The sequence below is a fragment of the Poecilia formosa genome, unplaced genomic scaffold (genome assembly GCF_000485575.1).
Source record: "Poecilia formosa unplaced genomic scaffold, Poecilia_formosa-5.1.2 Scaffold29, whole genome shotgun sequence".
In the NCBI taxonomy this organism is placed as follows: Eukaryota; Metazoa; Chordata; class Actinopteri; order Cyprinodontiformes; family Poeciliidae; genus Poecilia; species Poecilia formosa.
This window is the reverse complement of record NW_006799968.1, coordinates 2,306,058-2,329,879: the sequence shown is the minus strand read 5'-3', so window position 1 is coordinate 2,329,879 and position 23,822 is coordinate 2,306,058. Positions and strand designations below refer to the sequence as shown.

Here is a 23,822-nt window from a genome sequence, read left to right as displayed (position 1 = left end):
AAAAACAGAGAACTGAAGTTGAAGTTCCCATGCAGTCTGGAAAAATATGGAATTCTATTTAGAGACTAGAAGAATATGAAAAATATTTTTATTATCAGACATTATTCCATATTCATTATTGGACTGTTGTCCAAAACAAGTTTCTTTTTTTTTTTTTTTAAATAGAACACCGATCAATCAGAAATAGTCAGGAATTAACCAATTTTCTATTGACTAGCCCTGTTAGCGTTGACAAAATTATATATATTTTTTCCTTGTTCTATAAGCTGTAGGTCTCTAAAATGTGGTCATTTGTAGTCCTTGGAAGGATTTTGTGTTGCCCTTGACTACATGTCAAGAATGGCACAAGTTAAAGCAGATAGAAAGTTATTATTTTGCTTGAGATTTTCATCAATTTATTTTTCTTGAATAGAAAATTTGAAGTGAACCACAAAGTATTCATATTTTATGAATCAAGCTTTTGGTTTTCATTGTAATTTCAAAGTAAGGAGCGTTTAGACCTGGGTTCACACATTTGTTAAACTTAGATCAATCCATTTTCACTGATGCTTTTATTGTTCATTTGAATAAGAAAAGCATATATGATTTTTATTTTTTTTTTTCCAAAACAGGAAAACAGAAAATATGGCTTTCTTTCGTTTCGGCTCTGCAAAAGTTTAGAGAGCACTTTTCTACTATAATATTCATCGTCATTACAAGATGTACAAATAGAGATCACGTTAAACTTATTTTTGTGTTTTTAGTTGGATATTTGTTTAGTTTTTGTGGCTAGAAATCATTTTAAATGTGACAATTTTTGGTCTTTTGTAGGAGATAGTTTGGACACCACTGCACTAAATGAATCAAAATTAAGAATTCCCATAATTTTTGCTCTGTAAGCACATGTACTTTACCTTTTACTGAGTTACTAAAGAAATCTAATGAAAAATAGGGACCAATACTTTACATTGGAGTAAACTTAAACTTGCCATCGGACAGGGAAATTTCAATTCTGATATCTTTTTTTTTGTTATTATTTATAACCTAATCTCTTTAGAAATAGATGTAATAAATTCAATGTGAAGTTCTATATAAATACTCTAAAAATTTACTAAACTCTAAAAAAAAGTATGAAAAACTATAGAATTTAGACAAAAATGTTTTGGAACAACGTACTCAAGTCAGAAATGTCACAAAATTCAACACTATTCTCACATGTGTGTATATAAGAGCAAAGTTACTATCCTGTTGGTAGTTGGTTAAATTTAAATATTCTTCCAGGTTTTCATGCTGCTTTAGTTAGATATTATATTGATAGCTCTATATAAAATGGATCTGATAGTCGGCGGCTTACTTTGTTTTTATTTTTTTCTGAACGTTTTCCCAAAATATCCAAACTGAAAAGAAAATGAACGCAGCGGTAGAATTACAGAGTCCTGAAACTAATTCTTGCATCTCAAAGGACATCCACGAAACATCGGCGCGTTAAAATAACCCTACCAGTGAAGCAAAATCTGTTGTTTAATAATATAGTTTAATAATATTGCCATATTTGGGAGTTGAAAGATTTTACAATCTTAATTCCCCAACAAACAAACAAAAAAAGTTTCAACCCAAAAAAAAAAAGTGCTTCGTATCATTTACCCAGTAATTCAAAAACTAGAGTGATATATTCACTACACAGGATAGATTATTCATGTAAAGCTAGACCATGTGGAATAGAAACGGTGGGTAAACACGCTGCATGTCGCAGAAAACCTCTGTACAGTGAAAGGGCTTTTACATGCCAGCAGTTTTTGACCTGAAATCTATAAATATGCGGTGACTATTTATCAAAACTTCAGTATTTAATGAGCAACAGGTGGACAGGGTGGAAGATGAGCCGTAAAATGTTTCTAGCTGGCACTTTCAGTCCAGAATACGATGCCGTGTGAACGAAGATGGCGAACGATGACCCTCTCTTTTTTTTTTTTTTTAATCACATCTGCAGTGTTTTCTTCTTTTTAAGTAACTGATACATACACACAACATAGAGGTTTTTGACTGTCCATCAGTGACAGTTTGTGAGTCAGTAAGTCTAGTTATTATGTGAAAGGAGCTTCCAGACCACAATCAGCAACTTCAGAGTCTCTACTGAAGGCGGCCGGAGGGTTGAAACGGCTCCTTTGAAGCGCGCCTCCTTCCAGGCCTCCCATCATCCTCCGTCAGATTCTGGAAGGAGGCCCGAGCTAGAAAGGGATGTAGAAGAAGAAGAAGAGGAAGAGGAAGAAGAAGAAGAAAAAGAAAGAAAAAAAAAAGTTCCCCCAGAGTCTGTGAAAACAACTCTGTAATTTCCATCAGCTTTCAGAGGAAGAAGGGAAACAGCATCTTCTCTGGTCCATTAACACTCATGGTGTGGTGTAGCTGCTCGTATCCTTCCCGAAATTGTAATATTCCTCCATGTCCTCCATGTTCGCCGTGGTGAGTTTTGTGAGGTTTTGGGAACCGCTGTTGTCCATATTGTCTGGTGATGTAAAGTTAAAGTTCTGGCCTTCGTATTCGCCTTGGCTCTCCATTTCTGGAAGAGTTTCTGCACGTTCAAAAGTAGAAAGGAAAGGAGAGTTTAATGACAAAGGGAAGACAAGCTTATTTATATGCCACGATTAATACACAAAATCAAGTGAAGGAATACAAACAAAGCCGTTATAAAAGGTTATTAGAACAATTTCAAGTCTGAAATATATTTAGGTTTAAGATAAATTTCAATCTCTTAACCACACAGAGGTTTCTGTTGCTTTTAGCATAGCTGATTTCTGGTTCCGTCCTGATTTCCAACTTTGGGACCAAAAACAAGGAATGTGCTCTTCTCTGCATTAACCTGGGGACAACTGTAACCCAGCAACTCCTCAGCTCTGTCTCCATTGTCACGTCTCAAACTTGCCTACAGGTCCTCAAATCCAGGCTTTGAAGACCAAAAGCTGCAGGGATCATCAAAAGCTGCAGGCTTTTGAATGAAAGTGGCCCGAGAACGGAGCTTTGAGGAACCCCCAATATAATCTTTTATCACTGAGATTTAGAACAAAAAAGTAGTCCATCTGACAAGTATTACCTGAACCGACCTAGCTCAGTCACAGACAGTGCCATGCACATTTCCAGGCCACCAATCAGTAGGTTTTGATCAACAGTGTCAAATGTAGAACTGAGATACAGTAAGATCAAGAGAGATGGACTTACAAAACTACAAGTAAGCAAATTTGGCATTGTAGCTCATTCCAGAGATGCAAATTACAAAGAGCTTTGGAATAAAATACAAATACAATAAGAGAACAAAAAGCAAAATTACAAATATAAACCTAAAAATAATAAATGTCCAAAGGTTATATAAAAAATTAAAATGCATCACTAAAGGCTCGTCTGGATAAGAAGTCTTCACTGAGATTCTGAGTTGATGTCCAAGTCTTAATTAGGTTATAGATGTCATTAACAAAAGTGTGGATAATCATCATGTCAAAGTTAGCATTTTGACTCAAACTTTCACTTTTAAACATTATTCAAGCTAAAGAAACAATTGTAAAACCGGTATTTGGTGTAATGTTAGACACATTGTTGAAATGCAACCCTCACGTTCCTCAGACCAGACTGAACAGCTCCATCTAAATTTGCTGGCTGATTTTTGAAGTTATGTTGTGCAGAAGGACAAGCAATCGTGATGCGTTTCTGGAGTCAAAGTGACGGTTATTGTAGCTTTGTTACTTCTTAACGTCTGATGAACTGTTCAGTAGGTGGAATTTACAACTTGTTCCCATTTGTCTTCTTAGTACTGTGTTCTGGTTGACAGCCTGACCGTAGGTGGATATTTGCGGATAAACTGGCTTTTTAATGATCATTGCCCAGCATGTTAGGTTTGCTGGCCCTGTAATTCCTTATTATTGAGACAGAATGGTCTTCTTTAACAAAAACATGACTGCAGCTATGATTGCTGCCTTTGGTGAAATCAATAAAGTTTCCCTGAAAGTATCATTTTGTAGCTTAGCAAAATCACAAATCCAAGATAAAGATTTAAACAAACATTAAGTAGAATCTATTAACCTAAGATGACATGATGCTAAAGGACAGACTCTACATTGAAATGAAAAAGCAGCCCTGACCTTGACCTTCTGGTGAGACGTCCATGCCATGTTTGACCTTCATGTGCCTGCTGAGGTTCCCCTTCAGGTTGAACTTACTGGTGCAGTAAGGACACTTAAAGGGCTTATTGCCAGCATGGAGATGCATGTGGCCCAGCAGGTTGTACATTCTATTGAAGGACTTCCCACAGACCTGGCCCACAAAAAAAAAAAAAAAAAAAAAATACCAATTTAGAAAAGTTGACATTGACATGTACTAAATGAAAGTACACAATTAGGCGTCTCATTCTCTTTGCATTAAATTTGTGTCACTGGAATCTCGTCGACCTCCCACGGTGACGACAGCCATCCAAAAGGCTCACCTTGCATTTGAAAGGCTTCACAGGCAGATGGACGATCATGTGGGTCTTCAGGGTCTGCTTCTGGATGAAGCTCTTGAAGCAGACGTGACACTGGAAGGGCCGGACGCTGTTGTGGATGAGCATGTGCCTCTTGAGGTTGGCGGACAGGGTGAACTCCCGGGAACACACCTCGCACTTGTGGCCCTTCATTCCCTGCAGGACACAAGCGACATCAACACGCGGCGAAGGCCGCAGGGAATGGAAAAAGAAAAAAAAGAAAAAAGAAAGTTTTCAACTCATTTTCGGTGATCTGCAGATTATTCGAATTCACAACAATGCTAATTATTATGCTTGTCTTGGATTAAAAAAAAACAACAAAAAAAAAAACACCTTGCAGGTGATTACAATTTTTCTTGAATATGCTTTGACACAAACCCTCCAACATAGGCTTTTCCTCCAGATTCTAGCTGTGTAAAACCTCGTTTATCTAATAAAGTCCAATAAAACAAATGTATGTTTGTGGCTTAAGACACTACAAATAGACCATACGTGTCAAACTCGCAGTGTAACTGCATTTGGCCCACATGGGCTCCAAATTCCCTGCCGGTAAACAGCACATACTACAAATCCCAGAATGCTCTGATGGTGATACAGAAGGTTCTCTGCTGATTAGCGACCTCATGAGTTTAGCATTGAGCTTTGATAAAGGGTAGGACCTGAGTGGTTGAAATGTTATTGAAGGAAATTATTACAATTAAGTAAAACTCTGAAAGTTACAACAAGAGAAGAGGCATAACATTGTTTATTTTAAATTAATATCTGAAACTTTGCTTGTTCACATGTGAAAATATTTCTCATTATATCATTAAATCTTCCTGATTTGCAGACATTTTCTCAATAAATACCCAGGCTTGCCCATGACTTTGGCCCACAGTGTATCTAATTTTGCCCACCCTGGTGGACCACATGCAGCCCATGAGTGATAACACACCATTCTTCTGAATGGCTGTTAAAATGTACATAAAATGTAAGCATGCGAGATCCTTACAACTGAGAAAATATTCCAGCAAAAGTTTTCTGTACATCCCTGAAGATGAGCTACTGACAACTAAAGCAACATTTTTATTGGTTGCAGGAAGTAATGCAATTAAAAAAAGAACTACAAATCAATCAGCAAATTAATTGTTGGTTTCCAGGCCTCAAGTCCTGCAGCACACTGATACTAAAGAGAATGTCTAGAAGTTATCAAACGCTGCCCGTGGTATAACGCCGGTTTTAATTCATTTCAGTTGAAAAAGATCCTTTTTTTCTATCCCAAAGGGAAATTAAATGTTGCTGGGGATGATACTGAAGGTGGAGTTTAAGAAAGAGTTTTTAAAGCATTTTAAAGAGACCCAATTTCAAGAAATTAAATTACAAAGTCAAATTTCTTTTAAGTCATATCTGATGTATAGAGCAAGCAATTGTGTTGATTAATTGATTGTGTTATAAATTGGAACTATGTGCCTGGAAAAACATAATTCTGCCCTTTCAAACCACGTTCATCCCATAGAATACTGCACAGGATAATTGTTTGCAGGAAAACCTAAAGGTCACATAAGGTGGGAAGTGATTGGTAGGAGTACCTTATGAGTTAGCGAGTGCTGACGTAAGTGGTGGAGCTGCACAAACTCCAGGCCGCACTGGGAGCAGGTGTAAGGCCGCGGGCTCTGGTGCTTCAGCAGATGGTTCTGGAGCTGGCTCCGGTATGCAAAAGGCTTGTTGCACTCAGTGCACTGGAAGGTGTGTGGGCCCTGGTGGCTGGTCTGGTGCCGCTTGAGGTGGGCGTAGGTGGGGAACTCCATGCCGCACTGTGAGCAGACGTGGCAGCGGCCGCGCTCGTGCTTCACCTCGTGCGCCCGCAGCTCGCTGGGATAGGCGAAGCCCCGGCGGCAGAACCGGCAGCTGTATGGCTTGACGTCGGTGTGCTGGAGCATGTGTCGCTTCAGGTGGCTGGTCTGGGTGAAGCCCTTCTTGCAGACGGTGCACTTGTGGGGCCGCGTTCCTTGGTGGGTCAGCAGATGGGTCTGGAGGTGACTGGGCTGCTTGAAGAGCTTCCCGCAGTGCGGGCAGGCGTGTGGTTTGATGCCGTTGTGGCCCAGGATGTGCGTGACCAGGTTGTACTTGGACGTGTAGGACTTGTCACACATGCGACACTTCCAGCGCTTGAGGCCGTCTCCAACATCCACGCAGTACGACTCGTCAATCTGGATGTTTATGTCCAGCCGGTCCACTCTGCGGCCCCCATGTCGCCGGGGAGGCTGAAGGTGCGGGGGCTGCGGATGCTGCGCTCCGCCGCTCCCGTCCGTCCACATCATGCTCTGGCCACCATCTTCGTACTCGCCGCCCATGCCCATTTCTGTAGAGTCATAGCTGCCCACCTCACTGGTCTGAAAGTAGCTGCTGATAGCTTCCTCCTGCTGATTGGGCTTCATCATAGCGTTGCCCTGGTGTTCTACCTCCTCTTCATCCTCTCTAGCTCCTCGACAGTGGCCCCCCATTGGGCGCTGGGGCTGGAGTCCCCTGTGACCCTGCTCTGCGCCTCTATGTACCACTTGGGCAGGCGGAGGATGGACGTGAGTGTTTGCTTGCTGCTGGTTGGTGACTTCGCGCTCGCACTCTGCACAGTTCTTGTTGGGGCCTCTGAGAGTAGCTGGATCTACCTGAATTAATCCCCCTCTGGGCGCCATATTGTTCAGCATGTGGACGCAAGAGGGCATAGCAGAAGTCACCCCTTCCCCTTTCACGAGGGAGGAGTTCACGTCACCGCCTTGGAGGGCGTGACGGTCAGGGAGGACCATTTTGGTGTCCACGTGTTGCGGTGGTGGTGCCGCCTGTTGCCACCGCCTCTGGCTGCAGCTGGGCTGCATCTGGCCGTCTTCTCCTAAGTTGTCTCCGAGGTAATCTCCGTTGGCGCCGATAAGCTGGTCTGCGTACTCGTAGTCGACTCCGTCTACTGGCGGTGCAGGGGACTCTTTGGGTTCGCCGGTGTAGAAGCCATTGGGTGCGATGGTAGCTCCAAACACTTCATTCTGGGAGATGAGACCTAGCACGGCGGCCTGGGCCAAGGACAGCACAACTACGGGATCCGTCTGTGTGCTTATGTCCACCAGCCTGGCCATTACCTTGGGCTCACATCTACCCAGGCGCCGGCTCGCCTCCTCCTGGAACAGAAAGGGACAGCTCATCTTTAGACATTGTTTGCATAGTCTAACCACATAGAAGCAAAGTTCCTTATGAATTTCTATGGTCAACATTTGTAAGTCCATACTGGACAATAAACAAAAAAGTTGCAGAAACAACAGAATGACATAGGTACCCCGACTTATTAAGGAAGAAAACCATACTACTAAATCCCATTCAATAAGAAGCAACTTTATTCACAAGTGAGTTGTTAGCATAAAACAACTCAAGTTGTTTTATGCTACTAGAAGCATAAAACAACTTGTAGTAGTAGATCTTCTACTACAGTAGTAGTAGAAGATCAACTGCTACCGTTGATCTCGGTAGTAGTTGATCTTCTACCGAGATCAACTAATCCCCAAAGCTAGCCTTTGACTGGAATCAGACGAGGTTTTGCTTGACCAGATTGTTTGTTTTTTTTTAATCAGCAATTGGACCACACATAAGGACTTACAGGCTGCACTGAAAATAATCTTTGGGTTGATTGACTGAAGTAGACTCAGTGAGCTGGTTTCAGTATCAGAGTGGTACTGAATCCATTTTCTATAGATGCATGTCAGCCGTTCATTCAGAATGCCACTTAAAATCTGTATGGGAGGACTAACGTCGGTTAAAAGATAGCTAAATGTATTACACCAATGTTTTTAGATTTTCCACAAATAACTAATAATAACTCAAGACTCTGCTGGACTTGGTTTGCGGAGTTTTGAAACCCTCAGTTAAGGTACAATCTACTGGCCACCCAAGGTGTACACACAGAGAATGGTAGTGCTAATTGCTAATTTAATATAATTACATTATTAATGTTCAACATTGTGATGGTAACATCAGTTCAAATTTACACAGGTTTTCCTAATTTTTTTCCATTCTCACATCCCTACCATTATCCTTGAGCTACAGCATCTCAGCTGCTAAAAATATACTTAAAAATATATTTTTAAGTATGCTAAAAATATATATAGAAGCAGGTGGGAGAACTGCTCCTACACATAAATATATATATCGTTGGCTACATAATAGCCAACGATATTGTTGGCCTGCAAAAACATGAATGCATGACACAATGCATTGGCAATCCTTGGCAATTGTGATATTGCCAGCTCTAGATTTCATCAAGTAAAACTTTTAATATATGGTCTAAAGTACTTTTTTTATGTGGTTTTTCTGGGGTACCATAAACTGTCAGGACTAAACGAAGGAGTCCCAGGAAGTGCTACTTTCATATTGCTAAATGTATACTGGTTCAAGTAATCCGTAATAACTTACTTTCCCAAAATCCCTGACACATGGGAACATCAGTGATTTGTTTAAAACTTGGAAGTAAAAGGGCCAACAAAGACTACTACACTCGCTCCTGGCCAAAGAGCCTTTTATTAAGTTTATCAGTGAATGGGTGAACTGCTAGTAACTCCAAAGCCAAAGTGATAAATAAGTTGGACTAAGACTTAAGGTGAAATGTAGCAAATAAACAGGAAAAGTCAGAATTGAAATGTAAACCAATTTCAAAACAATTTCTATCTTTTAAATGATATGAAATAAATTCTGGAAATTTTAACGTCTTTCTAAAGCACAATTTTAATTTTTCCTACTAATCCAGATTTTTTAAGAGTGCGTACCAGGAACCCTGTACATTTAAAAAATGCCCAGCTATAAACTGCTTTCTAGGGAAGCATGTCAGTGCCAAGTGTCAACACTCTCTGGAACAAACTTCCAGAAAACCACAAAACTGCTGAAACACTGAGCTCCACTGAGCTTTTCCACTCAAGTATCAAGCTAAACAGACTGGTATAATCTTTTTATTTTGCCATGATCTTCTGATATAGGGCAGACTGAGGCAAGCTATAATCTGGTAAAAGAGCAAGGAACATATACTGTTTTGGTATTTGTTTAGGTAGGTTTTCCTAAAGGTAGAAAAGGGCTAAAATCGATGCCAGCAGAAATCGGTATAGGCAATAAGCCACAAAATCTCTGATATCTGCATCTTGATTTTCTCTGTTGTGAATGAAGGAAACTGAGACGTGGAAGTATGAAAGACAGCATCTCAATCCACCACGATAACTATGTATGGTGTGAGTGTTGAGGAGGATCAGATGGCTTACTGATCTCCACACACACAGTGAAGTGCAGAGGAGGCTGTAGGGGTGGGGAGGGAAGACCTGAGCAAGATTAAGGAATAAAAAAAAGTGGAAAACAGCAAGAGAGCAGGGAAGAACAGTAGAAGAAGAGGAAGAAGGAAAGTGGGAGGGGAAGCTTAGAGCAGACATAAGTCTAACGCAGGGGCAGGACGGGAGAGAGAAAAAGATAAATGAAAGGTCGAGGGACGGAGAGGCAGGAAGGTATTGGAGGAAGAAAGTAGGAAGCAGCGGCTAAAAGAGAGAAAGAAGAAGAGAGAGAACGAAAGATGTGTACAGACAGAGAAAAGGATGGGAGGGAGAGGCGATGAGTAACCTGGAGACAGAGGAAGGGAAAAAAAAAAGAATCCAAAATGAAAGCCAGACTGAATAGAAAAATGTCAGGTAAAGCAATTCGGAGAAAGGGAGCAAAAAGGAAAGAGCTCTAACGAAGGAAGGTGGTAACAAGCAAACAGAAAGAAACCTACATGACTGACAATCATGTGAAGCAACTTTCCAAACAAATAAAATCAGAACAGCATCACCGGATCCCTGAAGACAACCACCGACCGCGTCTTTCCACCATGCTGAATACGGCAGCCAGCGAACTCACCACGCTCCTCCTGCTGTGAAGTTTCAGGTGCTTTAAGGACCTCATTCTTCAGCGTGAGTGACAGTCGGCTCCGTCTGCCTCTCTTTTTAAGCGTGAGGGACGGAGGGGAGGCGGGCACGAGCACTAACCCGTCCTCCTCTTCCTCCTCCTCCCCCCATTGCATGCACAGTTTTAAAAGTGATCGCAGCAGCGCTAACGACATACAGCAGAAACAAACACCAACGTTCTTCCACCGAGCGAGCAAGTGGCTGAGGATAAATGAGCCAAGTCACTTCAAAGTCCCAACATACGAGCTCAAGACGCTCGCGAGAACAATAAAATCATATCTGTCCGAGATTATACTCTCCAACTACTCCTCCATTGCAGTCGTTCTTGTACTAATGTTTCTCTTTTTTCTTCACCTCCATCTTTTCTCTCCTTCATCAAGTGATTTTTACAAGATAAAACCAAATAGTTGCGAGACTGTGTCAAGGACAGACTTGCACAGAAGCGTCTGTCAGGGTTAGAGGACGAAGACGACGGAAAGAGGATGAGAATGAAAGAGATGAAAGGTGACTGACAAGGGGATGAGCAAATGGAATAAGAGAGAGAGAGAGAGAGAGAGAGAGAGAGAGAAGGGAGATGAGTGGATGGAAAGAATACTCAAGAAAAAAAAGAGGGGAGGGAAGAGACAGAACAAGCGAAAGAGACGGAGGGGGATGGGAGAAGAATGCGACATGGACAACAGAGTTAAATGACAAAGCAAAAGATGGGTTTTTTTTCCTCTTGTCTTTATGTTACGTCAACTTCAATTCTACAGTGACAAACTTTCCATCTCTTTTTAGCTCGACTCCTCCAGCAGAATTAGGGAGGAAGCAGAAACCCGTGAGCAGGTGAGAACGCGGCCCCAGGGCCGACCAGCGTCAAACAAGTCACATTTCTAGACAATGCAAGCATTCAACGTGCTGTTTTGAATGCATTCCTCATTTCAATTTTCTGCTATTTTTTGTGTGGTTGTCTTCACAAAATGTACTACTTTGTTCTCCTAATGTTATGACTTTATTCTGGTAATATTAGGACCTTATTCACGTGTTAGTTGAACTCCCCCGCAGAGTTGACCTGAATTCAAACTCCAAAAAAAATTGAAGTTGTAAAATGCGCTTGTCAGTCAAGATGGCGGCTGCCATCGCTGTGAATTATGGAGACCCAAGCAGAGCATTCGTAACAAAAACAAAACTCCTGATTTTCCAAAAAATGTATCTTCAAATACCAAAAATTCAATTAATCGCCAAAACTGATTTATTGCCCAGTCCTATTAGAAATATTAGAGTCTAAACCAAGTTCCTCTGGAATGCCCAGAGCATTTTGAAGCCAAATGCTCTGGGCTCATCTGGATTGGGATTGACCAAATCAGTTTCTCATTTCATTTAAGCTTAATTGATGTGGTTGGACATCATTTCTGGCCGATCGAGATCTTTAGAAACAACCTCTTAATATCAATTTCTCTTGCCTGAAAACTCACCAAGTTAGCAGCTGCGGGGTGACTTTGTTAACCAAACATGCTCAAACCTCTAAGCTTCACTGCAGGGGGGGGGTTTAAACCTCCAAAAATGAGCAGATTATGTTCTCCCATGATTTCACAGCCATATCACAACTTTGTTGAGCAAACCCTACCTTATCAGATATTCCTTGTGTGGCACTTTCCTAATGGGACTTTTTTTTTCATTACACAAACCTTATTTATGTATAGTTGTAGTCTGATTTCTTTGTGTTGTAGTCATTTACATCTTTAAGCATATAATTTGGAAAGTTGTGGTGTTCAATACTTATTTTACCTATTGAGTTCTGTTATTTAAATAAAAATAATTATATTCAGTATAACATTTAAAGGGCGATTTTGTTTAGAAACTGCACAACACATTTTATTTATGATTTCAGTTGTGTGTGGCTTTTATTTAATCTTTATTTGTTGTTTTTAGTTGTGTTTTATGTGGTTATTAGTTTTTGAGAAGGCAAGCTTTAATTTTTTTTGCCGTATTCGATGCATTACTCGAAAATGGTCTCAAAACAACAACACTATCATTTATGGCAATAATTAGTGTGACAATTTATCGTCCAGCAAAATTTGTTATTGTGACAAGTCTGATGTAAAATGTTAAAATTTATTGAAAGAATTATTGAATACATATTTTAAAATTTTATTTAAAAACTCTATTTATTAATCACTGATTATTTATTTTGCATCTTTCCAACAGCAAGACACAGGTAGGTCTGGACTCACTACTATGACAGTATCCCCACAGCAGGATGCTGCCACCACCGTGGGGGAAGACGTTTGCAGAGTTCGTGTTTCTGGCACAATTCACCAACTCCCAACGTGGACAGAGTGTCACTTGGATTAACGCTACATGAACTTGCTGATTGATTAGAAATATCTATTTCATAAGTTTTTTCATACTTCAAACATGACACTAAGTGATATTTGAATCGAATATTCATGTTTTCTTATTTAAAAAAAGGAACCAAATTGTTTTGACTCACATTTTCTCTTTCATTTTACACCTTTCTTTAGCTAGCTTAAGTAGCTACTACAGAACGACTAATCAATTTTTTTCTTCGATTGTTCAATTCATGTCAGAATAATCAATAGATTACTCAATTACTAAAATAAGCATTTGTAAAAGGCCTAACCTGCAGTATTCCAGTTTTTCATTCTAATAAAACCACATCCTTTGTGTTTTCCCTATTTCTCAAACCACATTGAACAAAACTTTATGTTGCAGCCTAGAAAGCTGGCCTCTTGCTGAACATATCCAAACAAAGCAGCTGCGACATTATGAGAAACCACATGTTTAAGGCATCAACACTGGTCGAGATACACGTTTTATTTAGAACAATGTGAATAGGATGGGTGACTTGAATGGCACCATGAACGGACAGGTTAAATTAAAAAAAGCAAATCTGCTTTGGTGCAAATTTCAGCTTTAAATCTGCATGTATGGATGTTTTGATTCTGGCGAGTTTGGATTTTTATGATGTAAACGTTTAATAAAAGTTTGTGTCAGAAATCCCAGGGAGAAGTATGGCTAAACAACCAGATGGAGAGAACATGGAGGAAAGGGAAAAAGAGAGGGAACTGGCAGAAGACAAAATGGGGGGCGTAATGGAGCAAGCAGAGAGAAAGAGGGAGAGAACAGATGATTGCATGAAATGAAAGAGGGATTGAAAGGGGGGAGGGAGAGGAGGAGATAAAGGGAGCAGGACGGGGAGGCGGGAGAGGACTGAGAGAGAAAGAGGGAAAGAGAAAATGAGAGGCTGCAGTGGGGGATGGGAGGATGCAGAGTGAGAGCAAAGAGACTGAGAGCGAGACAGAAAAAAGAAAGAAAAAAGGAGAGAGAGAGAGAGGTGAGACGGGGAGCGACGTGAAAGCGAGACAGATGCAGGGAGGGGCAGCGTGCAACGTGAGAGAGAAAGAAGGATAGGAAGAGAGGACAGGGAGGGGTAAAATATGATGGAAACCGAGAGGAGGAAAAGAAAAGAGAAACACGAAGGGAGGGAGAGTGAAAGAGGAAGAGAGGAGGAACAGAAAGAGGGGGAGGGGAAGAGAAAAATAAAGAGGTACAAAAAAAACAGGAGCAAGTGAGGGAGGAAGAGAGCACAGAACCCCTCGCTTTTTGTTTTTGAGGTTTTACAAACATGGCTGCAGCCGAAGAGGAAAAAGAAGAGTGGAAGTCTTCATTTTGAACACAAATACATTGTAGTACAGTGGTCTTCTTCTTCTTCTGTCCTGCAAAAGCAACTCAAACACAGGCTACTATCTGGACTGGTTTTGGTACATGATAGGAGTTCACAAACTGGGCCCATAAGAGAGAGGAGGCCATGACATGCTGACCAGACACTGCAGAGACGGCGAGAGACATTTCAGGGCTTTATGTGGGAGAACCAGGCTCAAAAAGGTGCACCGATCAATCTGCTCCAGACCGGAACCGGCCAATTTTTACCAAAATCATCAGCAATATTAACAGCAATAGACATCAAATGATGGAACAGATCCCAAACGAACAAGGCTCGGTAAACAACTGCAGAAGGAAGCAGTGTCGACACGATGGATAGAACTTTTCAATGGAAGGTTTCCGTCACCCATTGCTCAACAATGTTAAATCAATTCATAAACTTTTGTCATGCATTATTATTACTTATTATTACAGTTCGTTACTGTCTGGCTTCTACTTCTTCTGCAAAAGCGGGTCGCAAAACGTTTTGTTCACAAATATTTCAGTCTCATTTAATTAGTAGTCGGAACAACGACGGCACAAAAGAGATCAAATTTAAGATTGAAAATCATAGTGGAAACTTTTCCATCCCCATCCTTTCCTTTCTCAAGCATGAAATGGACAGAACCTTTAAAAAGTGTCCAGGCCCCCTGGGGAATGGTTTAGCCTGAACAGACTACATTAAAAAAAAAAGACAATAGTAGGTTTTCTGCACCATGAATATTACCACTGACTTAAAACATCAATCGGTTACAACCAAACATGACGATTTGTCAAAATATTGCTTGTTAGCTTTATACATCTATCCATTGAGTTAATTGTTTGGTTTGTTTACAGGACTGGTCTTTAAATAAAGAAGACCTTTTATTCATTCCTTCATTCCTGTTGGAGTTAAAACGACTACCTCTATAAAAATTTACTTTTGTGCCTAAATTTACTTTTGTGCCTTCCTTCACGTTTTAATACTTGGGAAACAAAAAGTCCAGATCATTCAAAGTCAGAATTAGCAGGGCAGACCTCAAATAACACCAGAAAAGTGTTAGACATTTGCATTTTTTCACACCCGACTAGTGCAGCTGGAGTTGAAGTGTTTTTCCTGTTCTGCAATTCCTTCTCCTTTAACAAACACCCCAAATGCTCAGACAGCTTTCTTAACCGCAGTGTCTTCTAATAGTTACCACAATTTGAACACTTCTACTGCAAAAATGTACACACACTGTAGATAAGACTAGAGATGCACCGATCTCATTTCAAAATCTGTATCAGCCCAATATTGAAAATAATTCTAGATCAAGTATTGCGACTTTGTAATGAAAGAACAATTTTAAAATCAGTCCAGCACTGTTTTTCTATATCGGATTGATATCGGTCGATAAGCTTCAGATGTCGGTATTGGAAGTGAAAAACATGGATCAGTGCATCCCTAGTTAAAACTTCTAATAAAGCATCATTATCTTCCTGAAAGTATCTAACACTGAACTGCTTTTTGGACTTTAGGTAATCAAATGGTTGTTTAATCATTTGGACATTTTTATTATTAAATCTTAAAAAAATTAAAAGGCAACAAACTTTAAAATTAAAAAGGCGAAAAATGTTATTTTTGCATCAAAGAAGATTTGAAGATGTGTAAAAAGGAGAGACAGGAAGACTCTGCATTTGTGATTAAAAGCACCGTTTCAAACCTGAAAACCTGTAAACTGAGCATCAGTGAAGGCTTCCTGCATGGAGCCCTGAAGGATAGTGAATTATAAAATGTTGAGAGGAACAGAAGGGTTTATACGTACATCTTCTGACATTATATTCTTTGTTCACCAGAGGGCAGCGGACGGTTTGTTCTAACTTAGACTGACTGATCCAGTGATGAACCATCAAATGCACAAAAAAAAGTACAGCAATCCGATCATAATGAATCAGACTGAGCTTAAAAAATAATGATAAATGACATTACACCGAGCATGTTCACTGGCCCTGACTCACACTATGTTAAAACGAAAACGATTCCTTTGGGTTCACTGTGAACAACCCAGAGTGACAGTGTGTTTGTTGCCCCATACATACCAAACCTGCTGTTTTTGCTATAAATTGGATAAAAAAACTAAAGGACCACAACAGTGTTACCCTACAAAGGCCTAATACTCTGAGCAATACGCACATGAACTGAAATGTAAGGTACAGCTTATGTTTTTGCTAGTCTGTGTCAAAATTGAAATAATGATCAATACATTTTAATCACAACACGCCTTCAGATGAAGGTGTCTAATTAAATTAACATAGCAGATTGTTTCTGTGAAAAGGTACAGCCATCATGGACGGAAATCATAAATTTCAATCAGACAAGATAAATATGAGAAATGCCGTTCTAGTGCATTAAAGCTTTTACTAGACGTTTGTAGGAGTCAGAGTTTATGTCTAATCTGATCGCGGTTGCGCTTCATCGCCCGATAATCAACAACATATTATTAATAAATATTAAGTACTTGACCCCACAGAAAAGCTTCTCTGCACCCACACAAACAGCCCAAGTAACCCTGGGCCCTCCAAAGTAATCAGAGGCGAGTTGCAGCCGTCATCCGGCATAAGCAGCCTAATTACGTCCATTAAAAAGATCCCAGAAATCGATGTGATGAGAGCTGAAGCCCTGCCCTGCTGGCGAAGAGTCCAACTACTCTAACCTGGAGTTCAGCGACTCCGCTCTGGATTTCCAAAAACTTCTCAGGATTAATGTCAGAGAGGAATCCCTGCCTATTCTTTTTTTAAATGAGAAATGTATGCCATATTAAATTTCATTCTAGCCATGCGACTACATAGTTACACTGAACTCAAAGTAATCGGTTAACATCTTACGTCTCCACAAATGCCATCTCTCCTGATCTTTTGAAAGCCCTCCATTTTGTTCATTTGTCTCTTCTTTCACTCCCATCCCTCTTTCTTTACGTTTCCATGGATACTCCATTCCTTTCCCCATGTTTTATCTTTCCCCACTTCCTGTACTATCCCTACTCTGACTTCATCACCGCTTACTCTTCCACAGTTGTTTTTTTAATGCACAAACCGTACGGTGGGGTCGGGACCTCGCTGAATCCACTGACAGAAACTTACAACATTTGTTCACATTGACAAATTTGTGCTTTGTGCATTGAGGGATTTTACTTAGAGTAAAATCTGAGTTTTTTGTGTGTTTTTTTTCCTCATCTTGTTCTTCACCAGACAGAGACATCTGTGACCCAACAGCGGCCCTACACATCAAACTTAGACTTGTAGAGTGATGTTTAAGGAAGTACTTCAGTAAAAAAGATAACGTTCGTTCTCCAATTAATGAAGAGGCGTTTTAACAAAATGTCTCATCAAATCAAAAAGAAACTGAATATATTTTAACAATTCATTCAGGTTGTACCCATAGATTTTGATATTTTTGACATTTGTCTTGTGGTGTTGTCATTAAGTTCGGAGGAGACTTTTAGGGTTCAGAGACGAGATGTCATCTTTCGATCAACGTAAAAGTAGCGAAGCAACAAAATGCGTTGTCAGGTGCAAAACTGAGACAAGCGGCTCAGTAGTACCGACCGGAGCGCCGACTGGACAGTGTGAGGACTGCACCAGACTCACCCAGAGAGACGGAGACGTAGGGACAGGACGGAGAGGGGAAGCAGCGACGCAACCACAATGCACGCACTTTATGACACACGGCTAAAATTACACCGAAGAGGGCATGAACTAGGCCACGGCTCTGCATTGTGCTGGGAGCTGGTAGTCAGCTGACTTAGTGGAGGGTTGCAGCGAATCCAAAGTCAAAGGCCAACAATTACTGCTGCATAGAGCGGTGATGACTGATAGGGCCAATTTCCTGGTGTGTGATCAGTAAGAAAAAACAAGGTAGATGTATTTATATCTAAGAGTTTTAAAAAGCTTTAATAAGCTCTAAAATGATTTGTGTATAAATGACATGTTTGGTGACCTGGACAAAATATTCTACTTAGGGATGCACCGATTGCAGTTTTCTGGCCGATCGCCAATTTTTAAAAAGCCTGACCTGACCTGGTGATTCCGATTTTGGCTGATGCAATTTTTTTATTTATTATTTTTTTCTGTCAGAGAAGTCATTAAATATGGTGACTTTTGTGTCCCTTAAAGGCCCTCGAAATGACTGATACAAATTTAAACCACCAGAACAGGTGGTTTATGGAAACGGATGTCTAAAAAGAAAGAGCTTTTGATACTTTCCTTGATCAATGAGCAAGCAAATTAAAGCCCTCTTAAAAAGAAATGTCTCAGATGGGTTAGAAATATTTGTCAGCATTTGCTTTCATTCTAATTTAATTTGCCTTCTTCAAAAATGAGTAACCCATATCCCATTGTTGTTGATGAGAATAGAAGAAATGTATAAAAACTGGGACTAAAAACTTAAGACATGCCACGCTTTTCTTTTAAAAAGCTGTTTAGCATCCACAAAGACCACAAAACTCTTGATGTTATTTACCCGTTTGGTTTATTGTTGAGCATGTTAAGCATGCCCTCAGCATAATGCAGCCACCATTATGTTTCCCTACGGTGAATAGGTGTTCAGGATCAGCATATTTTAGTTTTTCCCTACACAATCTTCTATGTGGGCTTGAACATTCAGTTGTATGTGACCAGAGAACAGTGACAAAGTTTTCTATCTTGTCAATCTGCCACAAAGGCTAGATTTGAACGACGATGTTTGTTTTGTCAGCATTAAACTACCACACAGGTTTTCTTACCTCATAGGCCACTTTCAAAGACCCAGTATCAAGAGATTGTCAAATGCCAACAATTAGAGACCTCTGATGAGTCTTGAGCCAAGAAAAAAAAAAAAAAAAAAAAACCCTGCAATCCTGGCACCGTCAGTGTGGATGCTAAATTTACAGCACACTTTGCTTGTGTGCCTCTAAAAATACAAATGCATATCTATCTACATGGAAGCAGTCCAACAGTGTGGCGAAGCCTCTTGTGATGAGGACAACAGTTGACGAGACTGTTGTTTTTGTTCTAATAAACTCTCACTTTAAGCCACGTGACCGGAGCCGTTTAGATTACCGGCCCGGCGGTCATGTCTGCAAAACCGAAAAACATTCAACCATTAGCAGAACCGTGGCGCAATTCAAAACAGCACATTAAATTATTAAAACCATGCAGAGGAGCCCGTCGGCTCGCTTCTGTGTTTAAAAGCGAGAGTAAATTATGGAGAAAAATAAAAAATCTCCCGTTTGCAACCCGACCCACGTTCTAGTCTGAAGGATTTATCGCCGTGGCCACACGGTGCTCTTTTAAAACACAAACAAACCGGCGGTGCATGCTGGATATTGTTCAGCATGACTGTATCCAGCAGGCAGCACACATTAGGCCTTTGTGCTTTGAGAAACACCAGCTTTTCTTTTTTTTCCCCCTTTTTTTTTAAAGCCTGCCTGCAGCACAGCCATGCACTGCAATGTGCTGACACCATCACCAGCTTTTTCTAAACCCTTTTCAGCTTCATTCTCACTTCCTGATAAAGAATAATGCGAAAAAGAGGCCATTTTTATTTAATTCAATTTACATGAACAAAAGAGTCGCAAGTCATAAAAATCTCTCACATTGTTATTTTTAAAAAAAATAAAATAAAATCAGTTCCTGTGCAGCACTCTTTTGCTGACTATAATCCATGAGCGAATGGCTTAGGCCTCTCTGAGCAGAATACAGATTGTATACCAGCAGCAGCAGCAGTGTAATAACATACTATTGATCCAAACTGGGGTGATTTCATTTTTCCTCGTGGTAAATTAAAAAAAAGAAAAAGTTCAAAAAAACGAAGGTGTAAATCCTGAAACTGAAAACGAATCAGGGTCCAACCTTGTTGAGCTCCACAGTTGGACCATCGATAGCTGGTGAAATCGCAGCACTGTTCTACCGCGAAGCGACGACCATTTTTAAGCGATCTTTTAAAGGTCATGGAATTTTTATTTTTTTTTTTAATGCCTGAGTGAGTGCAAGCACATAGTCACAAAGGGAAGGAGCATATTATATTAGTGCTAGTACTAATTGCAATTAATGACATTAATTGTGATTAACCATATTTATTGTGATTGATCAATTACTGAAATAATTGTCAACTAATGTAGAAAAGCAATTAATTGTTACTGAGAGTATACAAAGTCTTAAAAAGGCTATCTGCTGAAAGAACAACACCATCGGAGCAGTAATTAAGCCAAAACTGTACAAAAAAAAGTACAATTTCCATTTAAGAATAATAAAAAAAAACTTATTTGTATGTAAATACTTTCTATCTAGAACTCTTCAAGTGGCATAGTTTAGCTTTACCTGGTTAAAACAAATTCTATTAAGTACCTTTTACTGTCCAGTTATTAATTGGTCAAAAAAAATCAACAGGAAGCTTTTCACATGTTGATGTTAGAAGTATTTGTTTAGCTCCAGATGCATTCTTTGCAACAAATGATCAAGCGTTCACTAAAGGAAGGCCTTGGTATTGAATTTTATTTGGAAAAATGCTTATTTTCTAACTTATAAAGAGAAGGAATTGAAATATTTATTTGCATTTTCTTACGTATGGTATTTCTAATATTGTACAAAATAGCTTAAGCCCTTCAAGAAAAAAATCTGCAGAAAGTGACAACTTTTTCTTATTCGATTAATTGTCAGAATAACTGATCACTAAAATAGTCGTTAGCTGCAGCCTTAAAGCATACATGTTGCAGAAGGTCTGAAGTAAAGATGTATGAGCTACGGAGGGGAAGACGTGCGATTTTTCAGTATCCGACCTTCTTATCACCGATCGTAGAAGAATTGACCGTTTCCAATCTCACTGGTGCATCTCTGGTACACGCACAGACAAAAATGTCAAATCCACGGCGGTGTGTGAGAACTCCAAAAGTCTGAAAACGAAAGCAACTCGCGTTACAGTAACAACACCGTACAAACACACTTTACCCTCAGGTGTTGGAACAAACATCATTTTCATCGTCTTCGGGATGTTAAATGACACAAATGAGTCACCTTGTGCAACATGACTTCATAAACACCTCGGCTATATACATCCAAATGACATCTATCAAATGACCTGAAGGCCACAAGGGGGAGGAAGATTTTTTTTTTTAATTACTGCAATCCAATGAACTGCATCAGAGCATATCTTTAAGCCCCACCAGCCTGCCAACTGCTACGCTAGGTTTGCAGCTGGCTTGCTGCATGCAGTGCACCATCCTCATTACTGCATGGCAGGTATGTGTGTATGCAAAGGGTCAGCAGGGTGATTACTCGCCCTCCTCCTTTGCAGCACATTACAGTGGGCAGAAGTGAGGGTGCAAACGCAAGGACCCTAATGCCCCACCAGCAAGGCTGTGTTTGAAATGCGCTGGCCTCATTAATGCCGTGGAGGATACCTGCGTGGCCTATCAATGATCTCGCACAGCACTGGGGGATTCAGCCAGCTGGTGGAAGGCTGTCCTCCATGCTGCTGCAGCAGCAAGCAGGCCGGGCTACAGGTCATCTGCTGCAGTACATCTTCCAGGTGTCCAAAATATCAGCTCTGACCGGGGCTTCAAGCCGAAATTGTGGCCTCAGAGCCTAAGCACAGCTGTGCTACCTCAGATAAGAGATATCTTGGTCTGCTCAAAGCCACAAAAAACAGCAACAAAACAACTTCTTGGAAAAGAAATACGCGACAAGTCAAGAGCAAAAACTTTCTTGAAGGCAGGCCTAGCAGAGACAGCCTAGCCTCCGGTGTGTCGGCATGAGGAGCAGGCTGTGTGAACGTACAGATTAGTGATGGGCTACCGTAGCCCGGTGTCACCCCTCTTCCTTTCTGCGGCTGTTTCCCCACTCTCTCCATCCCCCCCTGCTCTGTCGACGCCATCTGTTTGTGGCAGGAGAGAATGTGGAAGTACAAAAAGAGAGAGAGGGAGAGAGAGAGAAAAGAAAAGACGACATTTTGACTGTAGTTGCTGACCTACATCGCCGTGTTTGCGCTCGCGACGACGAGGAAAAGCCGCACCGAAAAGACGAGCCGTTCGAAGCGCAGAGGCGGGAAAGCAAATAAAATTTTAAATAAAGGTGCAAATATTTATGTGGGTTGACCGGGAGGAATTTGATAAGTTATGGTTGAAACACTCCTCCTCCTCCTCCTGCTGCTGCTGCTGCCTCGCCGGCCCGGATAAGTGAACGCTATCAGCGGTAGAAATTCGCGCTGCCCTCCGCTCCGTAACACCGCCACAACAAGGGAGAAAACCAGAGAAAAAGCACAACTCACCTGATTCCAAAAGCGGTTTATGGTGGCGACGTGTCTGTGGTGAGCATCAAAATGGGAAAAAACATTGAACGCTGGGTCCCCGTTGTGTAGCAGGAAGGAGGGAAGGGAAGGGAAAAGGGGCTGACGTGAATGAATAAACAAGCGAGCTCCTCCTCAGCGCCACAAGTAGAAGCCCGATGTGGCTCTCTTTAGCGGTGTTGCCCACAACTAATTACATCATTTTTTTGTTTAATAAAAAACCTCTTTAGTTTTACAAGTATTTACTTTCTCTTCATTCAACATCCCAGCTTTTATAATATATGAAATTGTATTTATTAATATAAAATTACTGATAATCTTCAATACAATCATCCTGTAAAATTTCTACTTCAGTTTCATCCGATAAAATTATATCAAATCTTTTTTTTAAATGCTAAAAATATGATTTTTGCATTATCATTAAAATCCACTAGATGGCAGTGTGCTTGCATCCTGACAGCAAAGTAATCAATACATTCTGTTCAAGAGTAACATTAAATGACTACTGATAGGTGGCGTGAATAACACCGATTACTTAATTCAGAGTGTTTCTGTATAACAAAGGTCATCTCAGGGCACTATGTATACAAGACATGCAGTCCAAACCGATTCGTGTTCGTAATAAATACATGTACAAAGTAAACCAAATAAACAAATTAAATTTTATCTCATCGTAAGCAGGTAAAATAAGGTTATAAGCCCAATTGGCAAACAGTCACCAATTGTCTTGACCAATTATGTGATGACAGTTGAAAGTAACCACCTCCTCCAGCAGGACTGGGCTCAGGAATGGCCAGTGCGAAGGCTGACCTTGGTCCAATTCAACAGACAGTCTACTTTAAATTGGTGAAAAAGTTAACCCTGGTCCTGCTGGTAAGGAGTAACAATGTACAGTTCATTGCAGTTTTGTTGCGGCTTTCAAAGAAGGTCGAAGGTTTTCTTTTAAATCATGTTGATTGCTGTGTGTGTCCATTATCTGGGAAACATTTGGCACCAGGTTGTACTATAGTAAAGGTTTAATGCTTTGAGCAGTGTTTTGTGGGAGACCTTAAGTTGTGACTTCCAAGTGGACATCACTTTCACACGTCCCACCCACATAAGCATTGTTCAACAACAACACTTTTGTTAATCCCAAACAAAAATTGGACGTTGTAACTCATGTTATGCGAGTCTCTTCAAACATTGTTGTAGATGCCGATGGCTGTGGGCAGAGAGGATCTCTTGTAGTGGTTTGAGTTACAGCACATCTGGAGAAGCCTTTGACTGAAGACGCTGTTGTTGTATAACAGTCTCATGAAGAGGATGTTCAGGGTTGTCCATAATGTTACTCATTTTGTAATTTTATGTGTAATCTTTATTTGCATCTCCAGAGGTTCCAGAACAGTCCCATGAACAGAGCCAGTCTTCTTCACCAGCTTGT

At 40.5% G+C, this 23,822-nt stretch overlaps 1 protein-coding gene across 3 annotated transcripts; it reads right to left on the bottom strand.

The window, feature by feature from the left end:
• Positions 1–160: 160 nt before the first annotated feature.
• On the bottom strand, positions 161–22,553 carry LOC103135996 (zinc finger protein 710-like). Of its 3 annotated transcripts, XM_016670000.1 has the most exons (6): positions 22,385–22,553; positions 21,895–21,991; positions 6,052–7,629; positions 4,448–4,639; positions 4,107–4,278; positions 161–2,548 (listed from the first exon to the last, which is right to left on the bottom strand). In XM_016670000.1, exons 3-6 carry the CDS (start codon positions 7,585–7,587, stop codon positions 2,367–2,369), a joined length of 2,082 nt encoding a protein of 693 aa, XP_016525486.1. In that variant the 5' UTR covers positions 7,588–7,629; positions 21,895–21,991; positions 22,385–22,553; the 3' UTR covers positions 161–2,366. The 3 variants fall into 3 exon arrangements, with proteins under 3 accessions (XP_016525486.1, XP_007549126.1, XP_016525485.1); XM_007549064.2 differs by lacking the exon at positions 21,895–21,991; XM_016669999.1 differs by lacking the exons at positions 21,895–21,991; positions 22,385–22,553 and adding an exon at positions 10,373–10,514 and having other exon boundaries at positions 521–2,548.
• Between the last annotated feature and the right edge of the window lie 1,269 nt (positions 22,554–23,822).

What these genes read in the sequence shown, in the direction of transcription:
- LOC103135996 (XM_016669999.1), bottom strand. Translation starts at nt 10,417, where the DNA reads ATGAGGTCCTTAAAGCACCTGAAACTTCACAGCAGGAGGAGCGTG. An exon ending in TTCACAGCAGGAGGAGCGTG is followed by an intron (nt 7,630 to 10,372) that starts GTGAGTTCGCTG and finishes TTTCTGTTCCAG; the next exon opens with GAGGAGGCGAGCCGGCGCCT. An exon ending in AGCACTCGCTAACTCATAAG is followed by an intron (nt 4,640 to 6,051) that starts GTACTCCTACCA and finishes TGTGTCCTGCAG; the next exon opens with GGAATGAAGGGCCACAAGTG.